We start from the raw sequence: 22,047 nt of genomic DNA, 5'->3' as shown, positions 1-22,047 counted from the left end.
CCATGATGATGGGAGGTGATGGCCAATGAGGAAAAGAAATCAGCGCCACTATTTGGCAGATGCCAACTGCCCGTAGGTTGGCACCACTTGAGTTTGAGGAATAAATTAACACAAAGGGACATCCTGAACATGCCACTTGAACTCTGCACGAAGGGACGGCCACGTTTTCCAACTCTTTTGTTTCGATTCATGATTCAGGTTTATTGGGTTAGATCGCGAAAATGTAAAAATGTGTCGTTAACCGACCGCCACCACCACCCGACACAGCCAATTAGTAAGGTTTGTCACGTGAACAAAAATTGCCAATTATTTATCACTACAGCACATCGGTGTGATGGCGAGTCAACCCACAATATTTCAAATTGAGCACGACGTTTCACCGGGGATTACAACCAGCTTCATCAGGCGATTTGACAAACCTTACTAATTGTCTGTGTCCGGGTGGTGGTGAGTAAATGACACATCATACTTACGCGACCTAACCCAAAAAAAAAACTTTATTACGAATAATATTGGTCGCGAAAGCCGACGTGTTAAATCTTCTTTTTGTTTGGCGGTATAAACGATGATGCGACCACATTTAAACTATTTTAACACAATCTTTTTCAGAAGTGATCTGGCCCCAAACGATAACTCAACAAAGTGGCTTATCATTGTGTGGAAATTCATAGCAGCCAAATACTCTTTTACCGCACGTTTCTAAATGTGGAGGGGAAAACCGGAGGACCAGGAGAAAAATATACGTGCCCACAGGGAAAACATGCAAACTCCAAATATATACAACAGGTTGCAGATTAGGCCGGCGGCGTAGTGGCTGCAATGCATTCATAATCAACGTTTTTGGGTTTAGATCGCGTTATTTATAAATGTGTCGTAACCCTCCACCACCCGACACGGCCAATCAGTAAAAATGTGTCACGTTGACAAAGACAAATAGTTCACTGCTTTAGCCCACCGGTGTGTTGAAGCAACAACATTTACAATTTGAGTACGACGTTTCGCTGGTAATTGCAACCAGCATCATCGGGCAATTCGCCAGAATGGTGAGGCTCTGCTGTGTCTCCCGTTCTTATATAGAGCAGCAGCAGGGTGACGTCATCATTAACTCATCAACTCATCAGGTGCAAAGATTCAAGGGGGGAGTGATTGTAATTATATACTAGATTAGTAATCAGGCTATTGTTACGATGTGAGTTGTAGATTAGTAATCATTTGGAATGTGTTTTATTGTGATTATGCTACATTAGTAATCAGTTAGTGGTTGTTTCCCTTATAAGGAATTGTAATGTATCTTATTTAATAATACGCTTCCAGGCCGCACTAAGCCTGTAGCTGTCTGAGCTGCAATGCAGTTGTCACGTGACACGCAGGCACCAAGGCATTATGGGTAGTTGTGTCTCCATGCTGTTTGCGAGCAGCGCGTGCACCGTTATAGTTTTCACGTTGACAGCGAGTGATGGTTGGTGTCGCCAGCGTCCAGCGCCCTCACCTGTGTAGAGAATTCCATTGATCTCGATGGACATGTTGATGCTGCTCGTGCCATTGGTCGACAAGTTCAGAGCCATCTCCTGCCTCTCTTCTGCAAACAGCAGGCACACACATTCAAACAACGCCTTATTTACCATGCCCGCAAAAAAAAAAAAACGAGATAACTCCACGTCGAATATCAAAGATACGACGAGTCGCTGGCAAAACGAGCACCAACCGACAAAAAAAAAAACCAAACTCCCATCGATTTCATTTGTGCGACCTTGAGATTGTTTGGTAAGAATAAATGATGGGCGAGTTTATCTGCGAGCGTAAACGCAACAACCCGTTATGTACTCAAGGACCTCCGCTAACATTTGGCAAAACATTTTTCACCTCATTTGACACCTGCGCAATAGCGGTTAACGGCATCGTGGCGTTATTGCTTTACGGTTATTTTTCCCGGGGGAGATGGTGCGGGAGGGGGCACGCGGTGGTGGCGGTGGTGGTGGTGGTGGTGGGGGGGGTAGGTACATTTATAACAATAAAGAATAAAAAGGCACCGCGCGAGTGACGTTCGCCGTTTTCATTGCCCGAGCTGCCTTTAACGGAGGGCCACGGGGGACATTAAAATAGGTCAAGGTGAGGTCGCTGCGCTATCAGCGGCGGAGCGTTATAGTGTGGCGGCGGCGGCGAGGGGGGGGGTCCGTGAGCCTTTCACCGCACGGATCCACCCCCCCTCCTCCTCCCCCTCATCCTTCTCGCCGCCCAATGGAGAGGAGATCAAAAGAAATTGCCCCGACGAAGTTTTTATGCCTTTATTATGAGGCTCGGCCCAGGTCAATATTTAACCCAAGTCAAAAGTTCATACGTGGGCAGATTAAGAACGGGAAAAATATATATATACGTGTGTGCGCGTGCGTGCGTGTGTACGCGACCACGCGGTTTATTTGCAAGTGCAAGGGAACGCCAGTAAGTTTTGGGAACCGACTTGTACATAGTACACGTATTCGTTCCTAAAGGGCACCCCGTACTTTAGAAGTGCTTCTTGTTGCGTGCTATCTTGTTGTCCTTCACCACCCAAAAACCTCCAATTAGCTTGGTTGGCTACGTACGGCGAGAAAGAAGTGCCAACGGACATACGTACGCACGTACGCAAAGACACATTTGTGTTAATGGGTTCCGTGCCGCCCGTTTCGTAAGTAGGCAAGAGTCCAGCGAGATTCGCCGTCTCCCCTGGTGTTTCGCCGGTTATAGAAACACGCAGGTGACCATTGAGTTGAGTGATATCTCATATCATGTTTTCAGCATTGTGAGATGCACTTTTTATATAAAGGCTAGGGGTGTGCGTCTTATAATCCAGTAGTTGCGTGTGTGTGTGTGTGAGAGTGAGAGACCAGATCTGGAAAACTTCTCATAGTCCGGAGGATACGGTCATGTTAATTTGCTTGTTTACCACGGGCCCAACCTCGATCAGTATGTCGCGTTATTTTTTTTCATATTTCAATAGGGTCCAGCGTGGGCCATTTGTTTCCGATCGTTCGAGCATTTTTCGCGGATGATTTCCACGTTTAAAAAAAAAACCTGGCATTTGGCTGTTCATAATATCAGCCAACAATCTCCCAGGGGGCCTCTTACGGGGCGTTATGTCAGCACAATCATTTATTGAATTATCTGGCTAATAAAAAAAAATACCAATCGACCCCGAGCCCATCTCATCTACGAGTTAATGAATCAATGAAAATAGTAATTAACAAACTCCAGCCATTGTCAATCAGCTAACTACGAAGTGGGGGCGGAACGGTTTATATATTACTCTCCACCGATGTTAGCAGCGGTCAGGAATCGAACTCTTGGTGACCCACGTTTACAGCGCAGCGCGCCATACCACCGGTACCAATGCGCCACCACCCCCCCCTCAACGAATCCTTCAAGGCGACGTTTAATGTTTAATGAGTCACTCGGACATCACAGTTACAACCGCGCCTCTTCGAGGCGGTCGGTTTAAGGGGGGAGCCCAAAGAGGTGGGTTTGGGTCCTGCAGTCGGCAATCAATTTGGTCCGAGCCATAAGCTATTTATACGGCTTGCCTGCACAGATTGGCATTTATTACGAATCAAAGATCACACGCGCCATCCCGAGTTACTGTCTCAGCAAACATCCGACGTTATGGCGCGGCATTATTGCAGACACAGCGGCGCGGTCTTTATGGGCACCGCTGCTCCGTTCTAAAGGTCTCACAGTCGCCTGCCTGGCCATCAGAGTTTATGAAGCTGGCCCGAGGCTGAAAAAAAAACGGGGTCGCTCCCTTAAAAACCCTTGGCGCCAATTTTTTTTTGTTGTTAACGCGATAATTTTTTTTTTTTTCAAGCGCGCACTTTTATTTTCCTCCTTACGGGAGACGGCCGTGAGTGCCCCGAGAAGAAACGACATCAACTAAAAACCAAACAAACCCCAACGCATTGCGAATTAAGAAGAACGCCCTTCGCATCGCAAACCCACTCGCCGTATAATGGCTCGTGCAGGCTCCTCGTTCGCTCCACAAAACTCGTTTTCTCAATTTCGCTGCTGGATGAGTGCTTTCGCCCCCTACTTGTGTTTCAAAAAAATAACTACCCAAGGCCATTTGAAACGTTGTATATTTCCAGAGCTCAGCGGCAGAGACAGCTCCGTTGGAAACGAAGCCTTTTGTTGCGATTTCGTTCGAGCGTCGATTGTGCAAGGACGACGAGAGGTCACTCGTTGCTTGTCGAGCAAATCAAACTCCTGGAGGCGACTTGGCCGAGTGAAGTGCAAAACTAATTATTATTCTTTTTTTAAAACAGATGTTTACGCGAAGTTACCGCTCGCGTAGCCTCGGCCGTCGACCTGGCGCTAGGATCAGTGGTCTGAGACCGGCACTATATGTGGCGCATCCAAGAGGAGGAGGAGGAGGTAAAGATTGGTATTTTTTTATCTTCAACAATTATGTTAATTTCATTAAAACAACAAAAAATTCAGGACTGCCGCGACCCTCCTCTGTATCCGCCGCTATGGATGTCCCCGGTGATAAGAATAATAAGCCAATTCGTTGAGCTCTCGTTCATGATGTGCCAGGTCGCTTCTGCTACATGAGCTCAGTGAATGGGCCTTGCCTGGTAGAATTAAAAGAGTTCCGTATTAGTTTGTCGTTTAAAAGCCGGTGAAATGTGGCTTGTGATATTGAAGGACCACACAGGGCAGGTTCAGGCCTCGCTCGCCATTGTCAGGGATTCCAAATCAGGTGGCTGGAATCGCCACTTCGCCACCGTCCCAGCCGTAACGCGGTGATCACGGTGTCTATTTACAGTAAGCGCGGCAAGTAGTTTTACACACAGACAGTATACCGCGGTACATGTGTTTACGTGTGCGTCACACGCATGTTGTTGTTGTTGTTGTTAGAAGTTGTTACACATCTGCAAAGTAGATGTGCGTGTCGCGCATTCCGTTGGAATGTGACGTGGCAGAATGCCCCCGCGTACGCGCAAACGATATGCACATCAAGGTACGCGTGCAATGTGGGCGTGACGTGCATGCGCGTGCGCGTGTGTCCGTGTGCGTGATCAGCGGATGTGCGCACATACTTGTATTTGGCACTGAGCAGCGCGGTGAAGTATGGTCAAATAACCCCCACGGGACGCACGGCGTGGAGAGACCCTCATCTAGCAGTGGATTGACAAAGGGACTATGTATGTACACGTGTGGTGTTAGCGCTCGACGGCACCAGCGGCCTCGCGCGCCACTGGTGCAAATTCCACATCACCATGGCGGGAGCCAGTTTGACCCGTAGAACAACAACAACAACGACGACGACAAAACTGGACCACCGCTAGCTTCCCACAAAGCGGTACGCTGATTTTATCGACCCCAGAAGAGTGATGGGCCGAGTGAACCCCTCCCACTTCCCCCCCCCCCCACCCCGACCGGGTTTGCAGCCCATGAGGCTTCTGATTGCGAGAACAAAGTGAAGTGCTTAACGTCACGGGGGGCGGGGGGGTGTAAATCTACGGTAATTTTTGGTTCTTTCGATAAAGTCACGTAGAAGGGAAATAATAAAAGAATAAAAATAAAACATAATAAGATAGAATTCTCACGACGTTTCGGCCACAACGCAAGCAGCCGTCCTCAGGTGAAGAACGTTTGATCTTATAATGTTGTATTTTTATTATTTCCCTTCTACGTGACCTTACACTTTACCGAAAGAACCAAGAATATGAATCCATGCAGTCACGAAAGCTTTAAATCGAAATTTTAATCTACGCTAAGTTGAATTTACAGGATTCACTGCTCTGTGTCCCGCGTTGTGGTTCCGTTTACGATGGAATTTCACAACGCGTAAGTAGAAAAAAAGTGCAGTTCTGGAGCGCCTTTTTCTCTCGAGGCGGATCTTGGCCTACTCTTCCACGCTGGACAGATGTCACGGAAGCGGCGGGAGAACCCACGACTAACTGTGGTGGATGGGGGAGCGTTTGTAAAAGTACTTTTGTATTAACTCTATTCTTTATACAGTAAGTGCACAGAACATGAACCTCACAACAGCAAGTCATTGAATGTTTCATATCACGGACGGGGCAGAGATTTGCTCTGACCTGCTACTAATTCCAGAGGAATCGAGCAAAACAGATGGATTGCTTTCGGAACTTGTGATGCCACCGCACGTCAACATTCGCAGGCGAGTGACATCCCAACCGTTTGCGGACGGCCCCTGCTGGGTCAACGAGTGATTGTCCAGCGTGGCTGGAGGTCGGTCAAAAAAACCATCACCGGGGCCCCAAGGCCCCGCCGATTTCCCAACGTCTGGGCTGTACGATTTTAAACCTTTTCCTGAAAAATGACACTGCGGCTAAATGCGCATTTATCGTCGGGGCGAGCGTGCGCGCGCATATTTAATTTGGGCGGCGCAATAACCGATTGTAAACATTTATTTCCCGGCGTCCAGTCTTTATATTGCCGGTGCTGGCACGCAGGCGTTACAGCAATGGAGGGACGGTTCACAAGACGAGATGCGTCGCTGTAAAGTTACACAACAACGGCTGATAGCGAGGTCTTATTCAGGTCCACTCATGCATGTCGTAAACTCAAGGAATGTCAGATAAGGACAGGTGGGTTTTTTTTAAATCACCCGATAAGACCCTGGAATTAGATTTAAATAAGTTTTCATCATCATGGTCGTCGTCATCATCGTCCCTATCAGAAGGCGGTACAGCAAAATGTGGACTCCAACTGTTCCATCTGTATGGGATCGAGCGTTGAGCGTTGGTCCCCTCGCATGCGTGGGTTATCCTTCGGGCGCCTCCGTTTCCTCCCACGCGTTCATTAACTGGCTGAAATATCTTGATATGTAGAGCACCGCAGAGCTCGGGCGAGCATTGGTGCCGGCTCACCGCCTGGCTGCTGCCGCTGCTGCCTCACCGCTCATCTCTGGTCTCTGCTCACACCCCCGAGGAACCCCCCTCGCTCTTCGAGAGCGAGCGAATATTGTGCGGCGTGTCACAAGTTGACGTTAGCATTATTATCGACGTTATCGTCGTCGTCAACAGCCATTGGAAATATAAAGCTGGACAAAGGCCATCGCTCTCGTGTCGGCTACACGATCCATCTGGCCTCACACACCTGTGACCAAATCACCCTGGCTGGGCGACCGCGGGGAAAACGTGCAAAACTCTGAAAATACAGAAGGCGTCAAGGGTCGGGATTGAACCCACGACCTCCTGTACACCAGGCGAGGTAGTGAACATCTCCTAGCCACTGTGATGATGATGAGAGAGAGACACGCAAACTCCAAATCTACAGCAGGCATCAGGGTCGGGATCGAACCCACGACCTCCTGTACACCAGGCGAGGTAGTTAACACCTCGCCGCCGCGACCCCTACAGTTGACAAACACACGGGGGTCAAGGAGGGGGTGGAGGGGGGGGGCAGGTGGTGGGGGGGAGAGCTCACCACGGCTGTTGATCTTGATGCTCATGGGGATCTGCGCTGCCATGGCGATGAGGTTTTGCTGCAGCACCTGCTGCATTATGCGCTGCTGCTCCTCGGCGGCCATCGCCATGGCGACGTGGGCGGCCATTTTCTTTTCGGGCGGCTCCCCGGATTCGAGCTTCTCGCGCAGCTGTTCCAGGGCCTGTGCCTGGGCGTGGGCCTGCACCTGAAGAGTAAACGCGCGCTGTTCAATCGGTTATTCATTAATCCGTTCGGCAACTCACTTGTTTATTTCATCCGAGTCGCAAATTCCGCTCGCCGATTCCATTTCCCCTGGGTTTCGCACGTTCATTCATTCGGTCATGAATTGAAAAATTTTTATTCCTTCATTCAGTCATTGTTCGTACATGAATTCACGCGTTCATGAGTTCATATTCGTTAATCGATTCGTTAATTCATACAGTCATTCGTTCATTCATTCAACAACTCTTGAGATCGTATTCATCGATGCATTCGTTCGTTCATACATTCAGTCATTCGTTCATTCATAAATTCACACAATCGTGAGTTCATACTCTTTAATTTATTCGTTCATTCATACATTCAGTCGTTCGTTCATTCACTCATGGGTTCATGAGTTCACACTCATTAATTGATTCAGTATTTCGTTCATTCATACATTCAGTCATTCGTTCATTTATATATTCACGCGTTTGCAAGTTCATACTCATTAAGTCGTCGATTCGTTTATTCATACATTCAGTCGTTCGTTCATTCACTCATGGGTTCATGAGTTCATACTCATCGATTCATCATTGCGTTCATTCATACATTCAGCTGGTTGTTAGTGGCGAGTGCCGCTAACAACCAGCGTCAGGGCAGCCCACGTTTACATCGAAGCCACCGCATTTCTGGGAGGCTCAACACATGGAGAGCTGCAAGCGTCTCCTCTCTCTCCAAGCCCCGCCTACTTTTACATAGCCACACCCACGATCTCGCTAGCCCCATGCCCACACAGCAAGTGGATTGGCTACTTTCTTGCGTTTGGCCACCCCCAACTGCTCGTGAGACACGCCTACTCCTCTGCAACAACTTCACTAACTCTCTAGGGCAGCCTTGCCCTTAGCTCGCACGCGACCATACTTCACCGCACTGGTCAATGCGGGTTGGGGAAGTTGGGCAGGACATACGTACGTACATACACACGGGGAACACAAGAAGTACAGTACAACAATAGATTTTGCTGCACTGCTCTGCAGCCTGTAACTGCTGCTTGGATGGTGGTCACCCATCCAAGCACTGTCCAGCCTCAAGCCCCGCTTAGCTTCGCGAGATCCGACAAAATACGGTGCAGGTTGAGCGATTTGCTCGTTGGGAAGTACCGCTCAGTACTGTGGTACGACACAGACGTACAGCGTTTTGTTTTCCGTGTACGTACGCGCACAGACAGGCGCGGAGGCACTCCGGACTGCGCGTGTATCATCATCATCAGCGTCAACTGGAGGCATTCGTTTCCACAACGGCGCGAAGGATTCAACCCGGAGGGGGGGAAGGGGGCATTGCCCATCACGAGGCCGGACATGCTGCCATTTCGACGCGTCCAGCGTAGGGGCGGGCACGCCGCGTTGGAGGCAGCGGTGCGCTTGCCCGCCCCGCGACTCGAGAATCGGAAACGTTGACAAAGGGAATGCAGCGAGGGCTCAACGGGTGCGCTAAAGGGGAGAGGCGCCGCGCCTTTGTGATTTACACTGAGAGACACAGGAAGAGGAACGCGTGTGGATTAAGAGAAGACGCGCAAGTCATGGACATCATATTGACCGTCAACACGGCAGTACGGAGACAAATAAAACACATATGTTTTTTTATTTATTTGGAACTCCCTACGATTCAAAACCGTAGATGTACCACAATGTGACATCACAGGAGGACTAGTTCGCAATAGCCTGCTGCATAAGCTAAGGCTACCTGAACGGAACATATCGTCAAATTTTTTACGATTATTAAAATATTCACCGCTGGGCCAAGACCATTAAAATTCGTTGCACGAGAGAATAGCTCTGTTGCTGGTCGGACACAGAGACTGGGAGTCGAAATCTATAAACATCACAAGACTGGGAGTCGAAATCTAGAAACATCGGAAGAATGGGATTCGAAATCTAGAAATATCGGCATTTCAAGACTGAGATTCAAAATCTAGAACATCGGCATCGCAAGACTGGGAGTTGACGCGAGACGATGGCATTGAATACATCCACCGCTCTGTGTTCCAGGCCTCTAAATCTGTCCCTCTGGTCTCTCGGCAGACAGCGTGGTATTTTGCCAATCCAGGAAAATAACCTCCCGGGAGTCTAGACAAACGTAACAACACCTCAATGATTTTTCCTTACCGGGGCTCGCTGGCAAATCCGGAGAGATTTAACGTTTGCCTCTGCCAAGAGGAGGCGGCGGGGGGCGGGGGGGGAAACTGATTTCTTACATCCTGCATTCCCCTCGAGTGCCTAGGTGAAAGAAAAAAATCAAACCTTCCAAACGAGAAATTGAAATGCTTCGCTTTAAAACTCAACGCCGAGGGTGAAGTTGTTTCTTATTGACGCGGTCGCTCGGTCAAGATGACACACTCCTTTTATTTTGGCCTCCATGAACCCCCCACGAGAGAACGATCACGCGAGCACTTGTGGCGTACGCGACTCACAAGCGACTTGTACACAATTTGTTTTTTACCGGCCTCGATTGAAAGCATTTTGACGCAATTCCTTGGTTGGAAAAGAGTGAAATCACTCTTTCCTAAATGCACACTCATGCCCATGAGTAAATCATTCCACACTCTGACCGATCTAGTCACATCTCAAAAGCTAAGCTGTGTTGAGCCTGGAGAGTAATTGCATTTCCAAGGATCCGTCATTTTGACCGTTGAGAAAAGTGGACCTCGGCAGGACACATCGCACGGTGGCCTGTGGGTGAGGCCCATGAGGGTGGCCGGGGAGGGAGATGGAATGATGAAATCGGTTCGTGCGCGGAAGCTGGACGGATTGTTTACACCGCAATTGGAGGCGGCCTTCATCCAGCAGTGGATTGTTCACGACTGATGACGACGACGATTACGTCCCAGGTCTTTCTTGCAACAAAACAAAAATCACTCCATCTCAATGGCCTCTCACCTGATCATAATTAAAGGTTAAGAAGAAAAAAATCAATCTCGACATCGACCGAGAACTCAATATTGATATTACGTTCATCGATATTGTAACCTAATTTTCTCTGCCAAATTTCCAACGTCGATTACGGGATGCGGAGCCCGATAGGCATTGAGTAGCTGGTAGCTCAGCAGTGGCCAACCTGTGGCCCCACAAGCCACATGCCTAAGTGTGTTCATTTTAAACCATTACTATCGACTACTATTAAACAAATTTTTTTTTATTTCGATTTAAAGCTTTCGTGACTGCAGAGATGCATCTACTTGGTTCTTTCGGTAAAGTCACGCAGAAGGGAAATAATAAAATAATAAAAATAAAACATAATAAATCTGGGAATTTAGCCCAATTTCTGGGTCATTGGCCCGGACAGACCACCCTGGATTAAAGCCACCCACCCCCCCCCCCCCGGCTAGGCCGCCAATGATACCTTGTTGTGCCATGTTTTTGTGAATTGCGCGGTCAAAAAACACAAACGCGGTTGTGGCGACTGCTCGCTTCGAGCTACCGAGTTTGTTTTCTCCATTGACGAACGATGCGCTCGATGGCTTCTTAGCAGTTTTGTAATTAGTGATAACTACAAAATAAAACGAGTCATTTTGAGGGTTTCTAAACAATGTCCGGGGTGGATTTGGCGCAAACACAATTACGCAATTTCACTCGAGCGGAGCTCATTTCTGAGCGAGGCAATGGTTGTTTAAAAAAAAAAGAAAATACACTTATTGTGACAAACGCAAAAAGAGCCGGGCGCCTGCAAATCGTGTTTCTCGGAAGACATGGACAAAAAAAAATAAACGCTTCAATTAACGACACGGGGATCCACTCCAGGATACGAGCGCTAAGGTACATAGAGGTAATTTTTACGTTCTTTTGGGATTTGTAATAATTGTCATTGTACGTGTCAGCGGGGTGGACTACAACGAGCTCATTGCTTAATTCCCACGCAAACACAGGTGGACAATTCTAGAATTGAAGTTTTCGTGACTGCAAGGATTCATACTCTTTGGTTTTTTCGGTAAAGTCAAGTGGGTAAAAAATTTAAATAAATTAAATCACGACGTTTCGGAGGCAACACAAGCTTCCGTCTTCAGGTGGAACCGTCACAGCAAAATTACGTGACTTTACCGAAAAAAACAAAGAGTACAGGTGGACAACACGGCCCGTTGAAGAGGATTATGGCAGTCCAAGAAATTATCTTTTGCGCTCCTCGTACTGACCATTCTGGCTACGCCATTCCATTCGTGTGCCGCGCCAGGCCTTAACGAGGGCTGCCACTGAATTTCTTTTGCACCCTACATAACTGGAGCTGCGGAATAATGCGAAGAAGACTATCTCATGATTCCACGAGAGGGGTGGGGGTGGTGGTGGCGGGGGAACCACGTGTAAACGCATTGTCCTGATCGGCGTACTATTACACAACTGACAAATAACCGGGAAGTGTAACAAATATTCCCCAGGGATGGCTACCTTCAGAGAGAGGACGTCAAAAATGAACATCTCTCATACAGGACCCTGCCATCGAACCTCCCGGTTTCAACCTTCCGCTGCTGCGGCCTTCCCTCCTTTCAAGGAGGAACGGACGAGAGATCCGCTTCAGCGTCCGAACAGACAACCGATTTGACGGCAAATCTAAAACGACGTCTTCAATCCGCTGTTAATCCGTACAGACAGAGGAAGAGGGGGGGGGGGGACGACGACGCTCAGAAAAAAACCAGGACGGGTGGCAACCGAAGCTGCCGCCACCCTCCCCCCCTCCCCTCCAGCCCCCTCGACTGGAGAACTTTGTGGCAGCAGAGAGGACAGGTCGTGGAAGCTGCGAGTCTCCCCCGCGCTGTAGGCCACCATTAACACCTATTAGAACGGGGCCACAAATAAACGGCTCCATTGATTTCCCGGGACCCGGAAGGCTCGCTAGCACCGTAAGTTTATTGACTAAAACTCAACGCGGGGTAGAGAGAGAGAGGGAGAAAAAAAACACACACACACACACACGTAAAACAAGGTGGAGAATGAAAAAACAAAACCCCCCACCAGGAAGCCGACCGCTGACCGATTGGGCGCTTGGTCAGAACGCGCCACGCGAGGATTCGCAGGTGCCATGAAACCAACATTTTTATTTTTTATTTCACCTGGTAAAGGCCCCACTGAGTTACTGCACGCAGCTATTTTTTTAGACCTCATCGTCACGTGGACATTTTTCTTCATTCAGTTGGGGGGGGGGGGGCGATCATATTTGTATTTATTTGTCGATGACATTGTTAACATTCATAAGTCGGACGTGGTGGGTGGGTGGGGGGGGAGAAATTACGATCGGAGAAGCATGCGCCGATGAAAGTGCTGTGGCTTAGCTCTCCAACACACCGGTGTGCTGTATTAGTATACTACACTATACACTACACTATACACTACACTATACACTACACTATACAATACACTATACACTACTATACACTACACTATACACTACACTATACACTACACTATACAATACACTATACACTACTATACACTACACTATACACTACACTACACTATACACTACTAAACACTAGATTATACACTACACTATACACTAGTGCTGTACTCGTGACGAATTGGCCACGTTCCGTTTACATGACAACCCTTACTAGTTGGCTATGTCGGATGGTGGCGGGTTTTAACGACACATTTATATATTTACGCGATCTAACCCCCAAAAAAACCTCTCATTATGGATGACATTGGTCGCGAAAGCCTACCGCGTGTGAAACAGGAAAAAAATAAGAATAAGTTTCACCCTTTCTGGAAATGCAACAGGTGTTAACATGTTACAAAACACCGAATAAAAAACCTTTTTGCAAGGAATCAAGGACTGCATTAACCACACACGGTACCTGTGGTGAACATGCAAACAAACCATGCTCTGACAATCCGTATGCATTGTCTCCGAAACCATGCACACCTGTTTGCAAGTGAATTGTTGCGACGCACGCACGGTGGTGGCGCGTACACAACGCTGATCCCCCACCCCCCCCCCCCTCTGTTTGAACGTCGCCATGCTGACGGTCCGGACCCCAAAAATCTGCGACGATTCGCAACTCCTGGAGCCACTGGAGCCGTCGTTCCCCCGCCCCCCCCCCCCACGGCATCCCTCGCACGGCCCTCCCGCCTGCCCCCCTCCGAAGGGCAAAGCCGCAGTGATGATGATTTATAATCGGCGCGGGGGCCTCTTTTTAAAGTTTGCCATCGGCCGGTGGATACCTGAACGGCAGGATTCCAGTAATTAAAGTAAAAAAAACTCACAAAAATAAATAAGTCGGTGGCAGGCGGGATGTCTTGAGGGGGAGTGGTGGTGGGTGTGGGGGGTAGTGGGGCGTAGTGAGGGGTGTGTGAGAAGTGACCAGGCCAGAGTTGTACGGCCAGCCAGAGACGCTGAGATTCTGCGTTCGAATCCCTGGACCCTGTCGAGCGTTTGCTAGTTTTACTGGGAACACACTGCCAAACGCAGCACCACCACCGCCACCGCCAGATAAGTTGTTGATGTTAGAGAGTTGTCGTAAATGTTGTTGTTGCTCTTGTTACGCGCTGGTGCAACGAAGACGGCGGCCGGCTCCGCAACCTTCCCACGCCTTCCGCGTCAGGGGCAAAAGGGGCTCGCTCCCCCTCCGGCGGAGACGGACAACGGCGACCGCCCATCCAACTGCGGCGTGGAATCGAACCAAAGCCTCCGCCACTCTCAAGGGCCTCCAGCGGCGAGCACGCCCTGACGGCCGGGCCTTCACGGCGGCCCCCCCCCCCCCCCGCCTGCCTCCCTCGTGTTAAATGGTTTGCGCAGATGGGCGCACGGGCGCTAAGTTTTATTGCCGCTGATCCCCATATGGGGAGACACTTTACAGGCGGAGGTGACATCTTGAGGGTGCTTACAGCAACCGCTCACGCTTCTGTTCTTATCCTGCGGTTATCACCGCCCACGCCCGCCGGGGTACGCGAGGCTTTTCGAAGGCCCACCCAGGCACCAGGCGCATCGCCGAGAGGGTCACGACGAAAAGGGACGAACAAAAAAAAATTTGTCAAACGCAACTGGCCATTGACGCTTGCGGCCTTACGGGGGACGTTTTCGGGGGCGATGGATCTCCTTCGTGGCACACGGGTGGGGAGTTTTCACGTTGTTTGGTGGCGCCGCGTTCGTCGGTAACGCCGCCAAAGCAGCATCAACGAGTATAATCGTATCGGCTATGTTCGTGGCGCATCGCCGCTGGTGCTGCTACGGAATTGAAAATAAAATTTAAAAAAGTTCAAATTGTGTCGCCGCTCAAAACGGGCGAGCGACGCCGCTCGCCTCGCCTCCACTGATGTCTCCGAGCCACATCGTGGAAATTCCACGTTCCCTTGGTGCGAGTAAGCAACCCCCCCTCCCAAAAAAAGTTGCGCCCCGCAGGGTTATCAAGGGCGGTGCTGGTGCGGAGAATGAAATGTGGGTGACCCCTGTCCAATTTCTGACCCCCCCGACTCTCCCACAGCGCCCCCACCCCCTACCTGACCTACGGATGGGCCCCTGTGCAATTTCATTAGAATCAGAATGTTTGTTGACGCTGGAGGAGGAATCTGACGAGCTATAAAGCTCTTTTTCACAGATGTCCACGGCGTCAGCACGTGTCGACAACAAACCACTGCACAAACACGAAAGGAGTGCAAAGTATAGGAAAGGTAAGCAAATCACAAACAAGAAATAATATTTTTCGATTTAGAGCTTTCGTGACTGCAGGGATTCATATTCTTGTTTTTTTCGGTAAAATCACGTAGAAGGGAAATAATAGAAAGAAACAGCTCTGTTTCTTCGCCTGAGGACGGCTGCTTGCGTTGTGGCCGAAACGCCGTGAGAATTTTATTTTATTATGTTTTAGTTTTTATTATTTTATTATTTCCCTTCTACGTGACTTTACCGAAAGAACCAAGAATAAAAAGTAATTTATATATCTATGTTTATTTTACCGGTTGAAGCCCACTGAGCTATCAGCTTATTTTTCATAAGCGACCTGGCCACAAACGACACCCCCTCCTCCCACCACGTCAGTCAGGACTTGAACTCCCAACCTTCCGACTGAGAGCCGCGCTCCCGCCCTTAACCACGTGGCCCACAGCCGGCACCGTAGCGCCTGCGCCGGTGTTTCACCGGCTCGCCCGTAGATTGCCCTATGAGGGCACGCCTATCCGGAGCCTTCAAATTATTTGCCGGCGGCAACGAATTATTATTATTGTTGTCGTTGTTACTGTGACCGATGATGGCTCTTTCTTTTTTCTCTCTGTCGGAAATGTCAGGAATGCAATCGATCGCTCTTCGTGAAAGTCGAGTGCCGATTCGTGACAACTCGAGCCAACTTACAACGGCGTTACATAACCGGGGGAGAAAGTCGCTCGCGAGAGCGTGTGTGCGTTCACGACCGCGATTAACTCGTTGGCGTAACGCGACGGTTGACCGTGCGCGGCGTGTTTTCGCCACAACGCGCGTCTTCCGGGTTCGGAGTCCTGTCGGTGCGCTAACCACCGCACCGCCACTCCTCCCCGCCCCCCCCGCCACCCCCCGCCTCGGCCGCACATCGTTCACATCAACACTGCGAGCGATGCGCGCGCACGCGCACCCTTCTCTCGCTCGACACTCGTACGCGGTCGGCGGTTTATTTTAGAAAGCGGCGCGAATATTGCTTTCGATTGCCGAACGGCGGGGCAGGGCGTGGATGAGGTCTCGTTGGAGCAAAAAAAAAAACGCCCGTAATTGTTTCTTCGCAAGGGAAAGGCAGATAGAGGCGGATGGAGAGAGAGATTCCGGGAGAAGATGAGCGAGGCGGAGAGATACGGTGCCAACGGGGAGGGCCGCAGCCAACGAGAGTGATAGCTCCGCGCTGATACGACAATGGGCGGTGGGCGGGAAGGGAGGTCAGGGGCGGCCCAATTATCCTCCCAGCGCGGATCGCTCGGGGACGTAAACACGGCACGCAGGAGCGCGTGCGTGCACGCACGCGCCTACTGGCCTATTCCTCGAGCGTGTGCGCATACACACGCACGCACACAAACACGCGGGCGCGCACGCAAGCACGCACGCGCTCTCACTTCGCCGCGCCTGCTTCACTTTACGATTCGGGGATTCGGGTGGCCAACGGAGCGGAGTGCAATTGGCATGGGGCCAGGCGTGAGGACACCTGTGAACATCTGTGAGAATTTTCTGATTTTGAAATGATAACGACAATAATTTAATTATATATCGTAGGACTCTTTTGCAGGAGGGTACTGCCGGTGCTGCTGCTGCGGAATTTGGGTTTATATTTTAAGACATTTTCAGTTTCAAAAAATGCAGTGTTTATTTCTACAGTCTATCCCCGTACAGGTGGAAACCGACGGCGATCAGTCCACTTGCTCTACCGCCTCCTCCTGGGGAGCCGGGGGGTAACGAACGGCGCCACCTCGGACGCCCACGGGAAAGGGAGTTTCACAACATCTGCGTGCAATCCACCAACCCTGACTGCCTCCAAAGTGCCGGATTACAGGACATTTGGCGGGCGCTGGACAACGTTGGCTGCCCCCCCCGGTGGGGGAAGGTGGGGGTCATTGTGCGAGCAGCAATAACAACAACAACAACCGCGGACCCTTTAAAAAAGCTCAATGCACATACGTAAACAACAACAACAACCGCCATTCGCCACAAAGCGGTGTGACGTCACCACGGCGCTTGTGCCAGGCTATGTGCACTTTAAGGCCACGTGAAGTAGTTGAACGCCCGCCGGCAGGAGGCCCACGGGACGCTCCCCCCTACTATGCCACCTTGCTGTGTTTTAGCCGCCCGGCGCTCTGCTCGTTGTTGCGAGCGTACACACACAAAGATCCCCCGTGTAGCCTTTAACAGACTGTAGAGGCAAGTGCTGTTAGCGAGCACCTATGAAGGCTGGAATGGAACACGAGGGGGTGGGTGGCTAGCACCACGCCCCGCCGCCTTTGTCTCCCCGGCGGCGATGTTTACACACCGCACCATTTACTCATTTGAGGCTGGTTCAGATAATCGTCACCAGTGTTGGCCGTGAGCGGGAATCGAACTCGAGTCACCGGGTTCGTAGCCCAGCGTGCCAACACACACACACACACACAGACACGTACCTGTGCCTGCACTTGAGCCTGAACTTGGGCCTGCACCTGCGCAGCCGCCGCGGCCGCCGCGTGTTGATTGGCCGCAGCCGCCGCCGCCGCTGCCGCCGCCAGTGGCACGGGCAGCGAGAGGCGATGGCCCGACATGCCCATGTCGTCCTCTGCGCGCGCACACGGAACGACAGAGGGCAGGCGACAGCCATCATGAGATATTGCTTCAGAGAACCGTATCCTCCGGATTATTATCATCATCATCATTATTGGATTTGTAACGCACGCGGTTGTCGTTCACAGAGAGACGGAGAGTGGGCGGGAGGGGAAGCGTGGAAAACAACGGGTGAACGGGAGTGCGGCTGAGAACCGGCGACGACAATTGCCCAAGCTTTCTGGTCCTCTATTGGGATGGGTGTTTAAACGCGTTGGGAGGAAACCCCCCCCCCCTCGGGTGTGGGAGGGCGGTGACACTCAATCCGCCCACAGATGGAATTTAATTTTCTGCAATTTTTTATGAAACAATTTTTTTTTATCTTACCAGGTGTGGCCCACATTATGGCTTATCATCATGTGGACATTTATATTCTTGGTTCTTTCGGTAAAGTCATAGGAGACAATTGTCGTCTGAATATTGTGTCACACAGTAGTCAAATGGTTCGGGCAAGTTTATTACCCGTAGCAAAAAGATTTCCACAGACAGTGCTTATGAAAAAAAAATATGATACGTCATAAAGGCAGAGGCTTTTATATATATTTGGTGTTTTCATGATAGGTTTTCCATCACAACGCATAATTTATGCCGTATTTTCTGTTTGTTGCTGGGCATGTGATGTTTTGGACCTTTGGGCCTGAGCTCATCGTTTATAGAAAGATATTTCCATATTATTTTAGCGCCCCCCCCCCCACGCCCTTCATGTATTTTAAGCAAAGGTCGGATAAGTCGGTAGGTGTGTGTGTGCGTAAGTGACGACATTTGTGCAACTTTATTGACAGCGGCACAAACACAAAGGTCCCCTCCCCCGTATAGCCTCAACAGACTGTTGGGGCAAGTGCTGTTAAGGCCGGCACGGCACACGGGGGCAGCCTGCAGCGCCACGGCCCCCACCGCCTTTGTTTCGACACCGCACCCAGGCGCTCATTTGAGGCAGAGTCGACCTAGGTGATGCCCGGCACCGGTTCTTAAGAACCGTCCCAGCGGTTACGGCAAGTGAGTGGGGCACGGCCGGGAGGGACGATGACGGATGGACGGTTTGAAAATTCACGGCAGAGGGGCAGCCGAGGAACGGAAGGCGATGGGAACGATGGGCATGACCTCATCGTGCGCCAGGGCGCCAGGTTGGATTGTGAACACTGCAGGACCGCGGAGAGGTGGCGAAGGCTTGGGGAGGCATTAATCCGGCAGCGGATTGACCACAGACAATGATGATGATCATGCAGGAATCAAGCGATCTAAGCGCGCCAATTGCCGTGGTGGCGAGATGTTAACTGCCTCGCCCGGTCTACAGTAGGTCGTGGGTTCGATCTCAACCCTGACGCCTGCTGCTGTATATTGGGAGTTTGCGTGACTTTCTCCCAGTGGTCGCGTGGATTTTTCTCCGGCACTTACGGTTATTCCAGCCACATTTAGAATCGGCATCACGCATTTCGAGTGTTTGGCTGATAGAAATATCCACGTGACGACGATAAGCCGCTTTCGCTGACCTATCGTTTGTGATCGCCAGTTAAAAAAAAAATGTGTTTTAAATAGTTTCGTCGTCCAGAGTACGCAGAAGGTGCAAACGATGCAAGCGGAAGGAAAGAGATCAAGAGGAAGGCGGAAGAAGAGGGGGGGGGGGGAAGGTGGCGATGCGGTGCGGTGCGATCAGAGGCAAGGCTGGCCCAAGGAGCGGGAAGAGAGCTGGCGCAGGACGGTGCGGCGTGGAGACGGCTCGCGAGGACAGCGGCGAAACGCCCCGCGTGGAAGCAGAAGAGCTCGCTGGCGTACACAGCCGCCTCAGCGTATCAAGCGCGACGCGGACAACGGACCTGCTAAGCCAGTGCCTGCCGAGAGCGGCGGGATTAGCGACGGGAGGGGGATTTGAGGCATTGCTCCGTCGCCGATCAATAAGGCACCGGATTGCGGTTGATTTCTCGTATTTTTGTTCGCCTTTTATTAGCGTCGCGCGCGAGTGGGAGATCGCGGCAGCGCGATTAAGACGTTATCGGTGCTGTGCTCATCGCGGGAATGTGTATGGAGACTCTTGCCCCTCCAGAGACATCGGTTCGGCGTTAAGAGGCCGGTGTCTGAGTGTGTGCGCGCGTGTGCGTGTCTTTTGTGTGTGTCTGTGCGTGCGTGTCGGTGCGTGCGCGTTGGGGGCTGCAGCGTAGCGGTTAGCGCGCTGCAGCTGTGAACCCAAGTTCAATTCCCGCTCACGATCATCTGAATCGGTCCTGGGCCTCCCCTCGGTAGACTCAGCCTCAAATGAGTACCTGGGTGCGGTCTGTAGTCAACATGGCCGCTGGGGAGACAAAGGCGGCCGGGCGTGGTGCTAGCCACGCACCAACCCCTTGTGTGGCTTTCAAAGGTGCTCGCTAACAGCAACTTGCCCCAACAGTCTGCTAAGGTTATACGAGGGGGGGGGAGCCTTTATCTCTGTATGTGTTCATGAGATTGCAAAAGGTGCTTGCAAACAGAATTTGCCCCGACAATCTGGTAAGGCTGTAGGGGAAATTTGTCTTACAGTGACGAAGACATAATGGGTGCTCACTAACGGCACTTGCTCCTACAGTCTCTGTAGACTACACGGCAATCCGTGTCCTTCATATATATATACACACGCACACTCGCTGCGTATATGCTCACGGGTGAGCGTGTGCATCCGCGAGTCAACGTGTGTTTGCGACGGGCGACTTGCGTGTATTAGGGCGCATCTCCGCGCGTGCTTTTATGAGTGGGTGTGTTTGGCCATGGCCGAGTTTTACGATTGAGTGGACATATGCGAGTTCGTACCAGCGAGTGTGTGTGTACGTAGGTGTGTGTGTACGTAGGCGTGTGTGGCCGCGGTAGTGCAGTGGTTAGTTCGTTGCGCTACGAACCCGGCGACCTGGGTTACATTCCCGCTCATGGCCTGCAACATCAGTGACGATTATCTGAACCAGTGCTGGGCCTCCTATAGGTCGCTTCACTCTAAAATGAGTACCTGGTGCGGTGTGTAAACATCGCCACTGGGGAGACAAAGGTGCCGACCACTCACCCACCCACTCGTGAGCCGTGCCGGCCTTCATAGGCGCTCGCAAACAGCACTTGCCTCAAAAGCCTGTTAAGGCTACACGGGTGATCTTTGTTCGTCTTTGTGTGTGTACGTACGTACGCACGCACGCGTGTCTTTTTACGTCAGCGAGTGCGTGGACACGTGCCTACTTGTGTACCCGTGTCAACGGGTGCACACGAAACTTAACGTACGTTTTCGCGAAATAGCCAGCGAGCGTGCGAGCGTGTGCGTGCGTGCGTGTTCGTATGTTTTATATATATGTGTGTGTGTGCGTCTCTCTCCCCTTCTTCTGTTACAACCTCGTCGCATGACCGTTTCCACTTTGGCCGGCGTATAGCATCAGGGCGGTGGCCAGGCTGTTTGTTTCTAAATTTCAGGTCGGCAATAAATAAAAAAAAGAGAGGCACGGGCCACTCAAAAGGATCGAATGTGGACCGTGAAGATTAGACTCTGCCGCCCGGCCTCAATATATATAAATATATCTAATATATATTTACATATGAAATAGAGAAGCACGGAGCGGAGCGTATTTAGGCACGCAAATGCCAGGCCTCAGTACGTATATAAATATAAATCAGAATATGTATAAAGCTCTGTTTCACAGATGTCCAGTCGGGGCACGGGGTGAGAGCGTTACAACAACAAACAGTGCAAAGTACAATAAAGTTAAATAAATCACCCAAACAAATAAAACTAAACCATCCCCATCCTACCAGGCAAAGCCCACTGGGATATAAACTACATTATCAAAAGCGACCAGGCCACAAATGAAAGCTCAAAAAGAAGTGGCTTATCATTTAGACACGGATAGCAGCAAATTCATCTCAATAGTCTCAACGCGTGCTTCTAGATATACGTTAAAAAAAGAAAGTAAAAGCGGAAAGTATTTCGGCGCGCAGGCTGCTTCAGAGTTTGCGAGCGCCCGGTCCGTGTACCACGGCAAGAGAAGCCCACGTGGAGATGGCGATGTTCACTATACACCGCCACGAGGTACCCATTTTGAGGCCGAGTCGACCTAGGGGGAGAGGCCCAGGACCGGTTCAAACATTCGTCACTGGTGTTGGCCGTGAGCGGGCAATCGAACTCGGGCC

General features: G+C 50.7%; 1 protein-coding gene across 5 annotated transcripts in view; it reads right to left on the bottom strand.

Moving 5' to 3' along the window:
* ARID3A (AT-rich interaction domain 3A) overlaps positions 1 to 22,047 on the bottom strand; it is a 306,578-nt gene that overhangs the window by 9,520 nt on the left and 275,011 nt on the right. For 3 of the 5 annotated variants that reach the window (XM_061557738.1, XM_061557934.1, XM_061557785.1), the window contains 4 exons: positions 17,724 to 17,872; positions 7,429 to 7,651; positions 5,070 to 5,147; positions 1,490 to 1,579 (listed from right to left, as the gene is read on the bottom strand). In XM_061557738.1, coding sequence (XP_061413722.1) covers positions 1,490 to 1,579; positions 5,070 to 5,147; positions 7,429 to 7,651; positions 17,724 to 17,872 — 540 coding nt within the window. The remainder of the gene's footprint in view (positions 1 to 1,489; positions 1,580 to 5,069; positions 5,148 to 7,428; positions 7,652 to 17,723; positions 17,873 to 22,047) is intronic. The other 2 variants (XM_061557851.1, XM_061558016.1) reach the window with 2 other exon arrangements.

The sequence above is a fragment of the Lethenteron reissneri genome, chromosome 1 (assembly GCF_015708825.2).
Source record: "Lethenteron reissneri isolate LAM-NWPU_2019-01 chromosome 1, ASM1570882v1, whole genome shotgun sequence".
Classification (NCBI taxonomy): domain Eukaryota; kingdom Metazoa; phylum Chordata; class Hyperoartia; order Petromyzontiformes; family Petromyzontidae; genus Lethenteron; species Lethenteron reissneri.
This window is presented reverse-complemented; position numbering and strand designations above follow the sequence as displayed.